Source organism: Anticarsia gemmatalis, chromosome 13 (assembly GCF_050436995.1).
Source record: "Anticarsia gemmatalis isolate Benzon Research Colony breed Stoneville strain chromosome 13, ilAntGemm2 primary, whole genome shotgun sequence".
In the NCBI taxonomy this organism is placed as follows: Eukaryota; Metazoa; Arthropoda; class Insecta; order Lepidoptera; family Erebidae; genus Anticarsia; species Anticarsia gemmatalis.
Window position 1 is genome coordinate 5,568,477 of NC_134757.1, and position 18,829 is coordinate 5,587,305.

At 35.2% G+C, this 18,829-nt stretch overlaps 2 protein-coding genes across 9 annotated transcripts in view; both read left to right on the plus strand.

Moving 5' to 3' along the window:
• The window catches only part of Liprin-gamma (liprin protein kazrin), a 115,641-nt gene that overhangs the window by 11,523 nt on the left and 85,289 nt on the right, over positions 1 to 18,829 (plus strand). The window contains exon 1 of one of the 8 annotated variants that reach the window (XM_076121695.1): positions 13,898 to 13,981. The exons of the other annotated variants lie outside the window; for them this stretch is intronic. The gene's annotated coding sequence lies outside the window, so the exon portion shown is untranslated. Of the gene's footprint in view, positions 1 to 13,897; positions 13,982 to 18,829 lie in introns of those variants that run through there. 8 annotated transcript variants of the gene reach the window in all.
• On the plus strand, positions 14,713 to 16,446 carry LOC142977705 (uncharacterized). Its single transcript, XM_076121780.1, has 2 exons — positions 14,713 to 15,500; positions 15,975 to 16,446. Exons 1-2 carry the CDS (start codon positions 14,724 to 14,726, stop codon positions 16,428 to 16,430), a joined length of 1,233 nt encoding a protein of 410 aa, XP_075977895.1. The 5' UTR covers positions 14,713 to 14,723; the 3' UTR covers positions 16,431 to 16,446.

The following is an 18,829-nucleotide window of genomic DNA, read 5'->3' on the forward strand; positions in this document are numbered from 1 at the left end:
GGTGGAACAATATTTACTACCTCTATTAAACTACTCTTGGTTTCTCAATTTATGTTTATAGGCTTAGCCTTTCTAGAATTTGCTACCTTAGGCTACGCACTTGGTATTATATTAACCCTACTTTATGACCTTTCAGGAACTATAAGGTTTTATTATATGATTATAAGTCCTGTATGTCAAGATGTATGGATGTGAATGGGGCAAGGGAAGTTTGTAAGAACGTACCGGAGTGGCTCGGGGCGTGATATAAAGGCGTGTCAACAATAATAGCAGACTTTATTGAAAATATAAGGTAATATTATCTACAGAACATACATCTAACAGAATTTAAGAAGCATAATTACCACAGATATAGCACCCTACGCCTTGGTCGTTTCTCTCTCTGCTAGAGGCTTCCATCACTTTCCCAGTGCACTTTGCCTGCTGTCGTGATTTGTAACAATTATAAAATGTAGTTATTAATTTGTACTAATGACGAGCTGTTATGAAACACCGATAAAAAAACGATAAACACGTAACCTTTCATTATGAAACACACGAATAAATGTCCAAATAAACAGTTCAATTCGAGTGCGATGATAAAGCATAATAAATATGGAATGTTAGACGACTTTTGAAACATAAAACCATGTCAAATAACATTCTAAAAATAAAGAGCCGCTTAGAATAACTTGGCAAGTATTATGGCGAGAAGATGCCGAACAATATTTTGGTGGTAAGAGTCGTCAACTCGAGATTTGAATGGAAATTGAAAAACTTTTATCCCTTAGCGGACATAACAAGCGTTTTAAACGGATTCAAAGATTTATCTGTTACCCGTCACGATTATTTGTGAGGAAACGGCAAGAGTTGCGATTATGGAAATAAAATACTAACTTTTGCTGCGATAAGAGCCTATAATCCGGCTACCGTGACTTCTGAGAATTTTTACGAAGTGGTATCATGAAATTGTCGACTGTTGTTGATGGCTTGGCATGACTACTTTGGTTTACAAGCAAGATTAAATTTGTTTCGTAACTAGGCTCAACTGAAATCTTGATATCAAGGTAAGTTTCGTTTCCATGGTAACGTATTTACTGGTTAAATATCTCCAGACAAAATTCCAGGTATAAACAAAATGAGTTGTCATTTTACAGGTTTCAATTCAAACTCCATCATAATATCGTGGCGAATTAAATAGTTCGTGAAATAAGACATGACTCCGAGGAGTGCATAGTTTCTGAGCTGTATACAGGGTGTCCCAAAACTCAACGATAATCCGAGACAGGATGAAAGGCCAAGTCATACCGGTTCTAGGAAAAATAAAAAAAAAATTCCATATCACTTAGTTCAGCAATAATAGACATTTTTCAAAAAAGTTAAAATTCCACACCCTTGGTCGCATTTTCAAGTCCTGTGATCACCAATGTCACAATTTCGCTGCATTTTTTTTTATTTCGTGATCTTTATTAAATATGCTATTAATCGTAAAACAAATTAATGTACAAAACATTGTTCATTTTCTAAAAAAAAGTTAAGTTTTAGTGAGTCATGGTTCACAAAAATATCGTTAGTTAACTTTGACGCTTCATATTAGAAAAAAAATGTACTACACTACCCTTGGCAAGTTATTTCAAAAAGTGGCGCATTTAATCAAGATTACAAAATAGTGCAACACTTGCCACTTTTCTTGCCAATAAAAATGTTATTTTTATTTGAACGAAGCATGTCCTCACAGATGGATCGGACGCAGTGGTTGAATTTTATGGCCTCATCGCTCCCCCGATCTAAACCCAGAGATATTTTTGACTGGGAATGCATAAAAGAGAAAGTCTATTCGAAATAAATACAAAATCTATCAGATCTTCGCCAGAAAATTGACACAGCGTCAGAAGAAATAATACCAAGGAATTTTGCACAACTGGTGAAAAGGTCTTTTTTAAGGCGTTGCAGAGCCTGTATTCGTGCCAGAGGAAAGCAATTATTTTTAGTAAAGAGGTAATTGAGTTAGTCCATAACCAATATTTAATGTAATAAACATAATAGGTATTAATAATTTAAAAAAAATATTGAACGACCCATGGTTCTTATTTAATTTTTCTCCATAAACTAAAGTAATTCCGAATTGTTTTCCTCTGGCACGAATACAGGCTCTGCAACACCTTAAAAAAGACCTTTTCACCAGTTGTGCAAAATTCCTTGGTATTATTTCTTCTGACGCTGTGTCAATTTTCTGGCGAAGATCTGATAGACTTTGTATTTATTTCGAATAGACTTTCTCTTTTATGCATTCCCAGTCAAAAATATCTCTGGGTTTAGATCGGGGGAGCGATGAGGCCATAAAATTCAACCACTGCGTCCGATCCATCTGTGAGGACATGCTTCGTTCAAATAAAAATAACATTTTTATTGGCAAGAAAAGTGGCAAGTGTTGCACCATTTTGTAATCTTGATTAAATGCGCCAACTTTTGAAATAACTTGCCAAGGGTAGTGTAGTACATTTTTTTTCTAATATGAAGCGTCAAAGTTAACTAACGATATTTTTGTGAACCATGACTCACTAAAACTTATTTTTTTTTAGAAAATTAACGATGTTTTGTGCATTAATTTGTTTTACGATTAATAGCATATTTAATAAAGATCACGAAATAAAAAAAAACGCAGCGAAATTGTGACATTGGTGATCACAGGACTTGAAAATGCGACCAAGGGTGGAATTTTAACTTTTTTGAAAAATGTCTTTTATTGCTGAACTAAGTAATATGGATTTTTTTTTTATTTTTCCTAGAACCAGTATGACTTGGCCTTTCATCCTGTCTCGGATTATCGTTGAGTTTTGGGACACCCTGTATAAATAACGTTATTTAAATAGACAATAATATATTATTATACAACTGAAATAAAACTCAATGTATTATGTTATGAGATCAATTTAAGACTCGGTTTGTAACTGACCCAAAAATACAAGTGTCTAATTTAATTTACAAATATGGCAAAACGCAAACGATAATGTATTTTCACTTTTGGAAAAGTTTTTTGAGACACGAAATACACAAATGTAATTATTTTGTCTTTGACTATGAGACGTTGCCTCAAAATAAAATAAGGTTATCGTTAATATTTCTTTGTTGAACAAATTAACCAATCCTGAGTTGAGAATTTAGGAATTATTTTATTTTATTGTAACTTTTATCGTTTTTGACGTGGACAAACTCAAAACCCACAAAGCTTCGTACTTTTCCAATTAAATAATAATTTCCATTATTTGGACACAGGCGAGGTGGGGTGCGCTCTTCGGTTTGAGAGCACAACAGGTACAATCGATATTTCCGGGCGCCCGAGGGGAGGCCATGCAAACAGACGGTCGAATGCTTAGAAGCGACACTCGGCCTTCTCAATTATGCGCCACCCGAATGTGCGAGCACTGCGTGAAAGGTCCACCAAACAAGCCTGTTCCGATAACTGTATGATTGTACTGCGGAATAAAGTTCATTTCGTTTTCGCCTTTATTTAGCCAATAACGTTTATTCGGGTGCCAAGTCCACAAACTTCATTTTCCCAAATAGGTCAACTCGGTGCGCCCAATATCGATAAGCAATTACTTCAGAACGACAACTTGCCGACTACCTGTTGATAGTTTTGGAGGGCAAGTCTCAATCAGAAAGATAGATAATACCGCTATGACACAATGATTCAATCCCATTATCCTAATAGCTCTTAAAGTTGCTAACTCTGTCATTCGGCCGCTGGATGTAATCCGTCTAAAGAGAAGAGCTCGTATTGAAGGGCCTCAGGAAAAATACGCTTATATACCCTTCTGTGGAGGGTTCATAACTCGTAGGGACAAGGGTAACGTTTACTTATCGACGTGGAAAAGGTTCCATAATACATTTCGTCGCGTTTCGCGTTTCAACGTGAAGGGCGAACTTTTTATTTGTTCGTCAGACGTGCCGCGGGAGGCGGTGCACTCGCGCTGTAAATTTTGTGGAAACAGTTTTTTCGTTGGAGCGCGACGCGACGCGGCGGTAGAACCTCGTAATAGGTATACTGTGTGTCTTTTGGGACGTAAATGTGAAACGTTATGTACATTGCTGCTGAGGGAGTATTTGACAGTGAAAATGTTTATAAAGGCCTTTAAATAAAGACGCTCTTTTATTTAATCTAACTCACTGTTTACTGTTTTGAATGGTTGCAAAATGTGGGTCATGTTTACTTGAAGATTTATACCAAAAGAAAGTAAAACGAACTACTATGATTCTTTTCCACACCAGTTAAAGACTTTTTATTTATATAATCATATTAACACAGCATACCAAAATTTAACAATACATCACGATGAATTAACCATGTAGCGAATAAAAACAACTCGCATTAAATAATATGTTTGCTTTTAAGCTACCGAAAGTAATTTTATTTAACGAAAACGTAATAAATTGTACCCAAAGTTGGATAATATGAACGAATATTAAAATATAGCTTCTCGATTTAAATATAGATGAATGTGTACCTCGGGGCGCTTTTATTAAAATCTCATACAAAGTTTCGCTGTGAAGTGCTCGTATCCAATAATAATATTGGCAATTATATGAACGACGAGTGAGACGAGTGAGTGATCACCAATTTAGTTGATTCAACCTTCAAAAGCGATCTTGTATAATTTTCCTTCGTAATTAGAGCAAACCACTTGGTTGAATTTAACAAATAATTATACGGGAACAGATCACTTGGCGTCTCTAAGGAGGATTTATTAACGAAACACTCGATAACATGAAATTCCAACGCTTAATTAGCTGGATAATTTGGCCGGAATGTTATCTGCGAATATAAATATAGGGGACTCGAAGCGCTACTTAAAATCTCGGGAATCTTGTGATTAATCGCGTACAAAATTGGAAGATTTATTGTTTAATGCATTTAAAATGGTTTAAGGTGGGATGGGAGGTGAGAGAGGGAAAAGAAAACAAAGTGTTCAGAGGGCGATACGATGAGGAAGGTAAATACCGATACACCTGTTTAAAAAGGATCTTGTTAAATGGTATCCTGCAGGCATATATGTAAATAGGTCACTATGTATATCCTCCCTGCTAATTGGTAAATAACGATCAACTTTGTATACTGGTGTTTGCTTTTGCGATTTAGGTGGTATGTAAAATATCGCTCTTTTGTTGGGTTGAGTTTACAGCTGCGAATATGTTCAAAAATACGTTTGTCACGTAAGATCTTGCTAAGTAGTAAAGGATAACTTTTACAAGAAAAGCAATTATTGCATTTTTCGCATACTTTTTTACTGTAGGTATAAACAACAGGTTTATCTTCAATAAGAAAGTAAATAGCGTTGTTTGGGTGTCTAATAAAACATTAAACATCCCTTTTCTTTATCGGGTCATTCTCGAATTACCGTAAAGCTAAAGTTACGCACGTAGGAACGTTTTCGAAACGATTTCCTAAATCTTGAAGGGCCGATGCCCGTTAAAAGAACTAGCGTTTCCTTCCAGGTATTTAGCTAACCGTCTTCATTCACACGCATTTTATTAGGCATTTCAAGATAAAATGCGTGTTCGCGTTAATTGCTATTATATATTAAACATGCAACGCGAGAGTTTAAATGTTTTGATAACCGTCTTCATTGCTCATAGAAAAAGTTTCATATATCCTATGTTCAGATCTTCAAATCGAAGCGTGACAGATAGTTACACATTTTTGTCAGGCAATGTTTTTGCGGAAAATCTTGCCTCTTGTGTCTATGATGTTACGTGCTAGATACTATGTAGCTTAATTATAAGTAGATAAAGAAGGCCTTTCATCAGTTTTCTAAGTAACTTGTGAACTGTAAATCAAGTGTAAAACAATCAATCAAATACGAAACAGTTAGAAACGCTGTATCAAGTTGTCCAATAACTCGATACGAACGTGGCGTGTCGTAGATTGTGAATGACATGTACGTTGTAAAGTCTCGCATGTTACGGCTATCTGCCACTATTTCAAATTTTGTAGTACACTGTACAATCACATACATTGCACATATACTCGAATATCGGTCAGAATACCCAAAACATATCGTGGCTACGGCAATTTTAACAACAATGTTCTAAATGCGAAAGTAAATGTGATCAGAAAGTCTCTCTGTCTATATTATGATTTCAAAGCTGCACTGCTTACTTGCTTTGAAAAAATTACATGTATAAAGTTCATGTGTAACGTTGGATCTTCTTTGACTGGGTATTTTTGGAATCGATTTTAGCTTTACCAAAATTCCACGCCACTAGAGCCGCACAGGTCAGCAAGCAATATTTGCAAGAGCATATTTTCTCTAAAAATTTTAATATCTATATTAATATTATGAAATTTAAAGTAGCTCTGTCGACTTTTTATGCTATCACGTTGAAATAAACTTGGATACCTTATCTATTTACCCGACGTTCGTTTAAAAATACGTGGTATACTTTTCTTACGTTAAGTCCCAAACAAGCAGAGCCGAGGATAAAAGCTAGTAACTAAAAATAAAGTAAAATAAACTAAGTAATAATCCACATATCGTTGAGGGCTTTACAATGTGCAGACGTAGAAATCTCAAATATAAAGTACTCTCAGATAAAACTCACTTTAAATCGCCTTAACGGATTGTCTAATCTAAGATCGGATGGCTGGGCAGCCCGAGTAGTTTCTTTTGACTTTCTTTTTAAAAACACGTATTGTACTTATCTGTGCTTTTAGAGCACGCATAATAATATGTAAGTATATTTTGTATGTAGAATATTATAAATTCAATCTCATTTTTATCAATCGTACATAGAGTAAAATCACTGCGATGTGTTGATTTCAAAATGACTGACTCATGACTGCCTCCGTGGCGCAGTGGTTTAGGTCGCCACCCCGCAACCACTGCGTCGGGAGGTCATGGGTTCGATTCCCACACGTGACAATTATTTGTGCGATCCACAAATAATTGTTTCGGGTCTGGTTGTACTTTGTGTCCGTTGTTTGTATGTTTGTAAAAGTCCCCGTGACACAAGAGCAATTCTTAGTGCGGGAGTTGTTTTTAAATAAAAACAATGAAAAAAAGTATTATATTGTTGTTTACATAAGTAGTAGTTACTTTAAATATTAGATATACGTCGCAAAGGTATACTTACATATTCAACATCTAGACTTACCTCCCGCAATTTCGCAAAAGGTACCAAGGGAATCAAAACACAAACCAAGCCGGAAAACAGATTAGCATTTTCAAGAGCAGTCAATCACAACGCATGTGGGATAGCGGGCAAAAACTAGTGAATAATTTCCCTACGCCCTGCATACGATGTCAGGCTACATTTTACGTCGTGTGGCTCTCAGTTTAGAGGCTGACGTGACAAATATGCATCATTGTACTGTCTGCGCACTCGGATTTTACTTAATTTAAGTAAAAAAGTTAGCTCTTTCAATGCTTTTATTGATGTGATGGTTAGACTAGGCATTTTCTATTTAGACACTACTAATGTTGTTAAAGTTTACCATAGTAGGTTCACTCACTTTGGGTTTAAAACATAACATAAATACATATTGTTTTATTTTATTCTTATTCGTAGGAATATGGTTTTGTGAATGCTAGTGAAGAAAGAGCAGCCAGATCTACTCAATATTTCTCGCATTCATGATGACAAATGAATGACAAAAATAACGTAGACTGTTAAAAGGTCAGTGTCCCTAATGCATGTCTAACAAATTGTCAAACGAGGATGTTAACAAAGTATGAAAAATGAATGTCAAGGATATTCGAAAATAACGGCTTGCTTCTATATAATAATACACATCTCTTTTTATTACATTCCTAATTCTCTTTTGTAAAGTTACTACATCGTTGGCGAGTAAAGGATCTTGCCTACTTTCATAACATAAGAAAACCTAACTTTACCTATAGAGTAATAATATTTGTTTGTGATGATTGTTGATGATGTGCCTCAAATCTAATTATTCAGTCATCAGACTTCATTAGTATTCATATTATTCAGCCAAAGGCTAGTTGCAGTCTCTAATCGGGAAATGATCCGAAGTTAAACAATTTGTACCAGTTCTGAATCTGAATAATAATGATAGGATTGGGTATATATATTTCTTTGAGAGCAACTGCCGCTGACTAAAAACTGTAAAATGCCGCTTTATCTAAATACTTAGGCAATTTTGTATTAGTATTCTTATTAATTAATTATTTTTGTAAAATAGCGAATGACATTAATAATTGTGCAATTAATAAATCCATGTTTATGGATAAAAATAGAATTAGAATGCATATTTAACACCTTGTACGAATAAAACTACTTATGAAATTCATATCAAACATTCAAAAACCTGTTCGCACATCCTATAGTCCATTAGTTATAGCCATGAATAACGTGCAATATTGTCGATTGATTCATTAAGAGCTACAGACACCGTGCGCTGGGCGCAATTGTGCGTTAACCGGACCGGAGCGATCACGCTGATTTAGCGCACATTGCGTGCTTTGATTAATGCACCTGATTTGTACGGCTTACCTGTTTATTTACTACCTGTGCTGTTCCATTACCAGTAGATAGACGTATAACTAAGTCGTAGACTTTAGCAAGGATTAATTTGTATTGAGTAATATCGGATGTCAACCCGTACACCAATATCTATGTATAATTGTATACCTACCTATTATTATTGTTGTCTGCCTCTGTGCCGCAGTATGTATGCTAGTGTAGGTATGTGCTAGTGTATGCTACTGCTGCAAAGAAGTCGGCTTCGAATCCTGGGTTGAGCCAAAAGTCTTATGAGGTCAAGTTCAAGTTTAATCTTTAGTATTTATTTCCAAGATGCATTAATTATTCCCTTAGAAAAAAAAATAGGTTATTGGTACAATTAACTTGTGATATCGTTTTCATTTTTCATTTTCTGCGGCATAGAACCATGAAAACCCAATGGTGTTCTATGAGAGGACGGCTGAATGACTTACGCGTAACCCGATCAATCCATCTACATTCTACGTGATCACTGCGTGAGCTTGCCTTCAAGTCATTGAACAAAGTTACACACGATTACCTTCATAAATTTATTTATTTTATTTTTAATACATTAATAGATGGCACTAATTTAATAAAACAAACAAAGTTAATGTATTAGAAGATTATCATCCTATTTCAAATATTAATAACAATTAGCTATTTACTTGATACTAAGGCATTCCTTATAATTGGTATTCTGCAAGTTGAACTCTACATAACTTTGCAATGACTTTATGATTTTTTCCAGACATTTTTTCTTTCATTAATCAAGAAACGTAAAGAAAACGTGTTGTGTATCTCTCACCTCCCACGCAACTAGTTAGACAGAGGGAAATAGGTCAATTTAGTGTGTGCAGGCGAGCATAAGGAGGTTCCGAGTGTCCTTGTGTGTGTGCTAATGAAATCTTATAATACATAACCATTCCTTTGCAGTGTACACTTGTATGAGGCTTTTCAGCTTGCTTTCCTTTTATCTTTTAATGTTCGTACAGTTTATTTTACATTTACTAGGTCTTGCATACATAAAATTAGACTTTATGTCGACGTATCCGCTTCTAAGTTAAAATTGTGGTATTGTAATTCATTGTCTTAAAGTCACTTGTATACCAGTTTTGTTACACTACTTGATACTATCAGGATTATAGTATTCTACATGCACCTCTCTCTACAAGTTCTAAATATACTAAGCGCCTTTTTCATAGTGTATTTAGCGTCAATTTGTACAAGTCATTTGAATTAGTCTTAGTATAGCAACCTCATAGCAATATTTTAAAATTAATGCAGGTGTATAATTTTTTTAAAACAGCCAGTAATTTAAAAATTCCTGACTGTTGCCGAAAAAAAAAAATTCGATTGTTTTCTTTTGTTTTTGTACCCATTGCTTTCAAAAAGTCAATACATAAAAGCTCTTATAGAAATACAAGACTCAAGGTAAAGAAAATTTAATATAACTCTCACATACATATTAAGTAACACCAACGTCTTATGTGAAAACAAAGATGGCGCGAGCAGAAAATTACTTTTCAATAAGATAATAACGATACCTACTTTCTTTTCAATGAAGAGAAAATCGATTACGTTAACATAATACTGAAGCATGTTGAACAAATCCAATACACATGTGAAATGTGTGCCTTAGAAAAATAAATTGTCAACTGAGTGGAGTTGTAACTTTACACAAACAGTCTTTTGTTCTACTATCTTTTCGGGATAGACTAAGATGAAACTTTTCATGTATGTAAATAATTTGATCTTAATATAGCTTATTCCAATAAGATAAATACAGTTAGTACGTATAAAAAAGTTAAATAAAAACACTCGTTCTCAATTTCTTTCTACCACAATAATACTTGACTTATTACAACAAAACATTTATTCGAAAGTTACGCTCCCACGATACCAAAAAAAACAATAGCGCATGCAGTATGCACCCCACACAATGGGGTGGCCCTCTGAGATAAAACAATTTGAGTCACGTGATTTCGAAGTGCCCTCGGTGCCCAATGCCCCCTGGATGTTCGGTGCAATCGTGGACAATACGCCGTGTGGTCCACATGCAATCACCGCGATTGTTGCCCCTACGTGTGTCTCTGACAGGGTATTACTTTGCCGGATGATTTTAGGGCTCATGTTATTCCTTACGTACAGTGGCTTCCCTCGGTGAACCGCAACTCAAATTCGCAGTTGACACTGACAGTCAGGTTCAAGTGGAGAGGAAATAGATTTGGTTTTCATGTTCCTATTTCATTTGCTTGTGAGTAAAAAATTGAAGAGGTACTTATTTGGATACGTGTTTTTTATTTCTAATTTGCGTCTTAAAACATCCTCGTGCTTATTAACGATTTAAAATTCTCGCGACTTGTACACATGTCATAGTCTCATAATGCCGGGTCTTAAACGCGATTGAAAACGTCGGTTAACAAATTTTAATAAGGTATCCTAGGTTCAATCGTGTTTCAGAACCGTTGCATTATAATATTACTCTCGTGCTTGTTTAGTTAATAAAATGTAAGGTTTCAATATCCCAACCAGAAAATTGCAAGCGCATGCAAAATAAATTCGTAGTAAAATGTTTGAAAACAATGATCTCGACCGACAAGAAAACGTTGCAAATGTAACGAAAGGGTGGGTTTCGGAGTGCAGAGAGTAATATTGTGTAGTGTCGAGGGCGACGGGTGGGGTCGCCAATCGATACGCACCCCTGTTCAGTGCGGCCTAATGCACCCCTAACATGTCGGTACACAGCGAGCAAGTAACGCAATGGCATGGAAACCATACAGCCTATGCGTTCATATCATACCACTAAACCAGGTCATTTGTATACTGCGAAAATCTCAAGCTCATTTATTTTATATCCACACATTGAAACTGTTTCTGGGAATAAAAATGTTTAAATATTAACTAGCCCCTTAAAAGCGTTCCCAAAGCTTTGAATGTAAAATAAGCCACTATTGCATTGGAGATGTCCCTGCGCGGGCTCGCTGCCACACTCTGTGTGTCTCTAAAATGATTTATATTTTATAAAACGCTTCTATGAAATACATAGCTGATACAGCTAGTTTCGCTCGGATAAAATATATTCCAATTCCACTCGGTTAGGAGATTGCATATAAAAAATACAAACTGTGTGTTTTAGGTTTTTGTTTAAAAAAATCATTTTTATGTGTGTATATTTTTTGCAAACTAAATTCGTTAAAAAATGAAAACCATAAAATATATTCCAGTTTGTAGTTTACTTTGGGAGAATTCGGTACAAAGTATGTTGTTTTAGTTGTTATACCGCTCGAGAGCGTATTTATAGAAGTGGTACCGTGGTGTTTGTTGTACTGCTAACAGAATATCATTATCGTGCACAAAGAGCTGGGCTCGGGACAAATGGACTCAATTGAAATTCTCTCCAAAGACTTCGGTCGCCACTGACCTGAAAACAAATTCAAGAATTGTTAACATTTCTTACTTTTAAAACATAAAAGGGTATTGGAAAAGTTCTCATGCACCTTGAAAAGATAAATGTTGTAACACGAAGAAGCAGTTATTAAAACATTCTTCATTTTTCTTTCATTACTTCCCTTTGAAGCGCTTTCTTTGCGTCGAAAAATTTGAGTTGAAGAGAAAATTTATAAGGGTGATAAAATGTATCTTTAGTTGGAGCTGCGTTTCTTTTAACGCAATACGTTTTATTTCGCCCCTCGGTTGGTTGTGGAAAGTTTCATTATTTTCCTTTAATATGATCCTGGGAGACGATTACCCGTTTCAAAGGCATTGTGTGCTATTGAGGGCGGGTGATAGTGATCGTGTTCCCTATAATAAGCGTGGTGAAGCTCTCGCGCGCTTACAATCTATTAAAGTATCGGATATACTCCGTGTGCCTCGCTAATGTGATTTTTGAAGCGTGACGCTAAAGAGCTCATACGAGTTCTATCTATTTTCAGATAAATACGTTTATATTCTAACTTTATGTGCTGCTTTTCGCTTTTATTTATTATCTTTCTTGAAAGAGGAATAAAATGAAAAGACAACTCAATTCAGTTCAGTAACTGAATTACTACTTCATTTTATTCACCCATCAAATACTTTGAGTTCCTTGCTCTTGTGGAATTGACGTTCACTAGACGTAAACGTATGCACCGTTAAAACGTCATAATTTCACCGATGGAAAATTCCACCCTCTAAAAAGTAAGTCAATTGGAGCTCGCAACCGGCGTCAACGTCGATTTCTACGGAAAACTGATTTCCTGCACGTCTAGACACGTTTCCCCCCATACTAAATTATGTTTCAGGATGTATTTAATAATGTTTGTGAACATTTCGAGCCATTTTGAAAGTGTTTTGATCAACGATACGTTATAACAAAACGTCATGTTGTTTGTATAATACAATAATGACATCGCATTCAATTCACAATCCATGAATTCATCACGGCTTTAAAATTGAACTTTAGTTACCAAACCAGATAATTTGATTGCCCACAATGTATTTATGAATCAAACGCTGCGTATTTGCGTTAACAATGACAATATTCGAAATCAAACAGCGATTGAAGGCAATTTTCATTTTGATAGAAACATTAATTACCATTGAACATCAACGGCGGAGTGGTTAGTACCTAAATGTAGTTATTAGTTTGACTTTATCGTTAAATAATTCAAAGTGCCTGGGGCGGGCGACCCGGCGGCGCACGAAAATTCACCAAATAAACAAAACAGGTTCACCTGACGTCAAAGAGTACCGTAGTAGGGACCAAGTTGGGCATTCAATTAGATATCTATACCTACAAGTTGCGTACTTGCTTTTTGACTGTGGTTCAGGACAAAAGGGTAACGTCCCTTTATTGCTTGGCTTTATCGCAAAGGTGAAAACAACCTTTATTATTCTGTCGAAGTGTAATTATGAAGGCGGCTCAGTAAATACCTACACTATATCTTTTCAGTATTGCTCGTTACAAATCTTTTGTACTCAAATGGTTTGTTTCATTAGTCTTTTCCATTACTTTATTTTTTACACTTTTTGCTTCGTCAGTTTATTTTTTTGAAGACGCCTAATGACCTTTTGGTAACGTAGTAATGATTCATGATAAATGAAAAAATAAATTTGTACATTATTAGTTATTCTTTCGTTTATAAATGTATCAACTCTGTATCAAATCACACGACTCAGAAAGATGAAAACGGAATGACAAACTATTTTCGTGAGGCGCATAGAATGGGCTTATTTCATGCACATTTCACAGTGCGTCCAAGACCCGGTGGTCAGTGGACAATAGCGGACAATGCGACATTGAATGCATAAAACCAGTTGTATGACGCACTCACACATTCACATGACGTTGGTGCAGTTCGCCAGGACGGTAGGACGGCAGGACGGCCATTGAGTGACATTACAAAAGGTATTGTGTGCGGCTAGTTTATCTCGTGGCCATTCGTTGAGACTTGTTCCGCGCTGATAACGCCCCAAGCGTCTGTCATTTGTTCCCGCCACATCGCATCGCTGATAAACGGTAGCTAGTATCTTGATTATCATGTTGCATACAACGACTCACTACTGTACTGTGTATCAAGTAAACCTTTCCTAAGTCTGGTTTACATGTATAGTAGCATTAAAGATAATCTTAAAGATGCCTTTGAATGTTTACTATCACGCTACAGTGTCAAAATATAATGTATCTGTTCATAACAACGTCTGTCTGTGGCTGAGCACTCTCAAGTCTCTGATTATCTTTACGATACGGAAACTCATATTAGGGTTCGTTAGATCGCAGCAACTAATGACGTAATTTGTTGTTAGTATGTCAAAGCCTTTTCTCGTGCAATGTCGAGGGCATTTGTACCTTGCTCGCTACTAATGCCCCCGCCTTGAAATTTGGCACAGCTGCGCGGCTTTCTTGCCAGCATCTGTTGCAGCGAGCGACACTTAAATATCAAGATATTTTAAAACAAAATGGGTATGACCTGAATCAAAATAAAGAAGAATTGTTTTTGTTTTTTACTTTAAAAATAAGTGAAATGTTAGTTAACTGAATATAGTGAAACAAACATACACTATACATAACATACATAAACTAACTACAAAGTAAGGAACCGTCTAATCGCGAGCGCCACTCACACTTCAAGTGCTTTGTAACTATTGCTATCGAAGTAAGATAAGTACGCCATCGTCACCGCAAGTCGTCAAAATACCTTACAATACAGGTTAAGGAAATATCTTATCAGTTATCAGTATCTGTGTGGACTACGTTCAAGATGCCAGTGAGAAAAATATCACGCTGTCATCCAGATTTTATTGATATCATTTATAAATTGGCGGCCACATACTGCTTGGATATAACAGAGTACATAGTTCAATTCGGATGTGACGATGTAGACAGTTTTGCTGGTGGAATCCATAAAGTGACCTTGACCGGACTTCAAAATGGACAGAAAATTAAAAGACCGATCCTCATTAAATGGCATCCCGACGCAAAATCACGCGCCACCTTCAGAGAGGCGTACCGTCGAGAAATCATATACTACCGAAATATTGTACCGAAACTTTTGGAAATTCAAAGGGCTTTCAAAAATATAGAAGGTTTGAAAATGAAGTTTCCCAACTGCATTTTCACGAGTGCCGAATATGACAAAGAAGCTATCGCACTGCAAGGAATATATGAGAACGGTTTTAGATTCCGCAATAGATTTCATCCTATGGATTTCACGCATGCAGTTTTAGTGATGAAGGATTTGGGGAAATTGCACGCGTTGTCCTTTGCACTGGCGAAGAAATATCCAGTAGAATATGAGGAAATAAGTGCAATGTGTTCTAAGGATGTGCAATATTCCGTAGCTGGTCCAGTGCCCAACTCTATGAAAGGTTTCTATGATGCGTCTGTAGCTGTGGTTCAAGATTCAAATATAAAGCGCAAACTAAAGGAATTAGGACCTCACATACTAACTGTTTTACATAAATGTACTCTGGCTGATTCTTTTAGTACTATTTGTCATGGTGACTGTTGGACGAACAACATAGCATACAAATATCAGGTGAGAAACTCAAAATGAAATATACTTTATCTAGTGTTAAGAGCTGTGTGTTACCGATTTGAATAGACAACTTACCTAACAAACAACAGACTAATAGTTGTCTAGACTTCGCCTACACAATCTGTTAATCCAAACACAATAAGCTGTGTTTGTGTACTACAGGCACGATGTTGAAGGCTTTATATTAACAAGATAGACTGTTTACCTATCCTCAACATAATAACGCGTGCAAATAATGGTCTGAATCAAAACATTGGTGTAGGTATAGGATTTAATGAAAATAATTAAAGGCACATTTTTACTAATTACTTAGATAAGACTGAAAATAAATCATTAATGTCTCTTTTCTTTTGATAGAGTCTTTCAAGTTCTTTCTCACTTATAATTTGGCTCATATAACAGCAGAATTCGAAATCTCACAAAGCAGTTCCGGCCCATAAGAAATTCATGTTAACAAGAACTTCTTGCTTACAGGGCGACAGACCATTCGAAGTTTTATTCACGGACAGTCAGTTAACAAGAATTGCATCACCAGTCACGGACATTTCATATTTCCTATACATGTCGACCGACAAACGCTTCCTCGACAATCATTACTCAAGGATTCTCAACGTGTACTATGGAACTTTAACAGCTGTTCTAAGACAATGCAATCTAGACGTCAATGAAATCTACCCACCCAGTGTTTTCCAAAAACATCTTAAAGAATACTCAGTCCTTGGTTTAATAGAAGCCTTAGTATCCATGATGATAATAACGGCACAAAGCGAGGAGGCGCTCAAAATGACTGAGATGAAATATGAATTTTGTGATGAAAAGTTACGAGAAGATGAACACTCAGACTCTTCGTTATTCATAGACAGAGTGAACGGCGTTGTTAGCGATTTCTTTGAAAGAGGTTATAGTTTAGATGCAATTTTAAATAAATAATATTTATTGAAATTTGCTTTGATTTTAAATATAATTTCAGTTCATTGCATTCGTTGAGATAGCTTGTCTTTTCCAGACAATAGAGACTAAGCAAGATTTTAAATTACCTTTGTTTTAAGTTGTCAAGACAATACAACTCTGCAGGCAGGTTGATTGCCTGTTTGTTGATTGAAAGCGTAATTCTTTTGTAAATTAGACTTTAGCCAGACTGAAATAACTAAGATTATCGTGATTTTCATTCTGCTGAGGCTATTCGACGGCGGTAAATACCTCGTTTGCGTAGGGAATTACACTAATATCGACTTACCTTGTCCTTAGCCGAGTTTAATCTAGTTTTATGGTCTAACAAAAGAAATATTAAGAATCCTCGGTCGGGCCCGAGAAAGGAATTAATTTCTCGTCGCTGCAGTTAATTGTCTGTAACAAAGGTTTTTTCTTTGAATCTCGGACGAAGCGAACAAGAATCTTTGTTGGAATGAAAATAATGGCTACTAGAACAGATGGCGATATTTCACAGTCTATGCTGCTGACGGTATTATAAGCATTTTTAAGATAATTAAATTGCAGCTTTGAATGGATTATCAGCGTTTATTTGTTGTTGAGCTATTTAAAGTATTTCAAGATGGTTGACATTTTTCAAGCGAGTGAGTTTAATGAAGATGTTTTATACTTTTAAGGCTTTGTACTAATTACAAAAAATTTTTTACAGTTACATACACTTTCTTAGCGCGTTGTTACGAATACAAAATGCTTGTAGGCGTGTAGTGAATGAGCATTGAAATCCACAACTTCGTCGTATTAGGTAAGTTTATTCTACTAACAATTTAAATCCAACATTGTTAAGTATTTAAGTGTAAACATCCAAACCAACACGACAAAGTACATATAGTATAAATTCCTACCACAATACGTATTACCCTACCTCCGTCGTTTTCAATATTCGGAAACATTTTCCTCTCTAAACTAAGTGGAATTGTTTACTTGGTCCTGCGGCGATATTAAATCTTACTTTGTAGTGAACGCACAGGGAACTTTATTTTCCTAAAGCAAAACTAATTTTAGTAGCAAACACCATATACGTGGAACATTTTGAATAGTAACGAGCGTTTTGGTTAAAACAAACCAAAATATTACAGCTTGTTTTTTGCTTTTTTGTTAAATAGGGTTTTGGTCGTGCATGTTTGCGTTTTTCTGTTATGTAAATAAACGAATGAAACGTACAGAATATAAAATATTTTGCTTTAGATAATGATAGTGAAAAAAATAAATTGTAAACCTTAAATTATCATAAAATAATACTAGTTTGAGCATAAAATTGTTTACTTTAGTGTCTAAACAAATTATGGCCTCAATTTTTTAACGCAGTGAGGTATAAAAATTATTCTTCTCGATACTTTTTCTAGTTGAGCTAATATATTTTATTATTATTTAACTTATACTCGACTAGTCTCTATAGACCAATATTGATCCAATACACATTATAGTAACGGATACCAGTTTAATATGCGGAATATTACTCACGTACGCAATAGTAATCGTGTTATCATGTTATTGCGTAGGTAATTTAATTATAACATAGAATCGTTTATGTAGACACGTCGTCGAATTAATTGGACATAGATTATTGTGTATTATGTGTGAATATTCTCTAGCCGCTGATGGGAATATCCGAATATTCTGTTAGGACAATTGGCTTAGTATGTGGAACTAGTTTATGAAGCAGTTATTAAACACTAAATTCTACCCGTGAATTCTTCTGAATGACAATATTTCCTTGGATAAAAGTTTTCTGTCTTAATCCAGATATTAATTATCTACTAAATCTGTTCAGTATTTTTTGCGTGAAGGATTTACAACCATACGTCCATCTTCATTAATGTTCCCGTCGCAAAAATATCCTCTGTAGGTATCCAAAAAATCCTGTTTAATGAAAAGTTATATTGTAATAATTGGTTTGAGATTGAAACAGACATATTTTCAAGTAGCAACTTCAAACTTTTAGTGAAAAAGTATGTAAAAAATATGTTGACCAAATTAAACATAAAATTCGGCAATATTTCAGAGCGTATACACGTTTAAGTTCACATAATATATTTTCCTGTATTTCTACTGAGGATTTGAGTTGCTAGGCGATTACACTTAGATATACATTTCTGTGTATAAATAATTTATGTCTGTATCTTTATGAAGGAAGGTAAAAACTGTTGCTATAAGGTAAAAGTTGTGTGTTAAACAACATACAAAGGAATAATGGTTTCTATGGTATACAATAATATACATATAATAATGTCCTTATGTATGAAAATATATTTCGTTCCGAATTTCAAAATCAAGAAATGCGCACACAAATAGTAAAGACAACTAAGTATTCCTTTATAATTATAATTAATTTACTACCT

What these genes read in the sequence shown, in the direction of transcription:
- LOC142977705 (XM_076121780.1), top strand. Translation starts at nt 14,724, where the DNA reads ATGCCAGTGAGAAAAATATCACGCTGTCATCCAGATTTTATTGATATC. An exon ending in ACATAGCATACAAATATCAG is followed by an intron (nt 15,501 to 15,974) that starts GTGAGAAACTCA and finishes TCTTGCTTACAG; the next exon opens with GGCGACAGACCATTCGAAGT.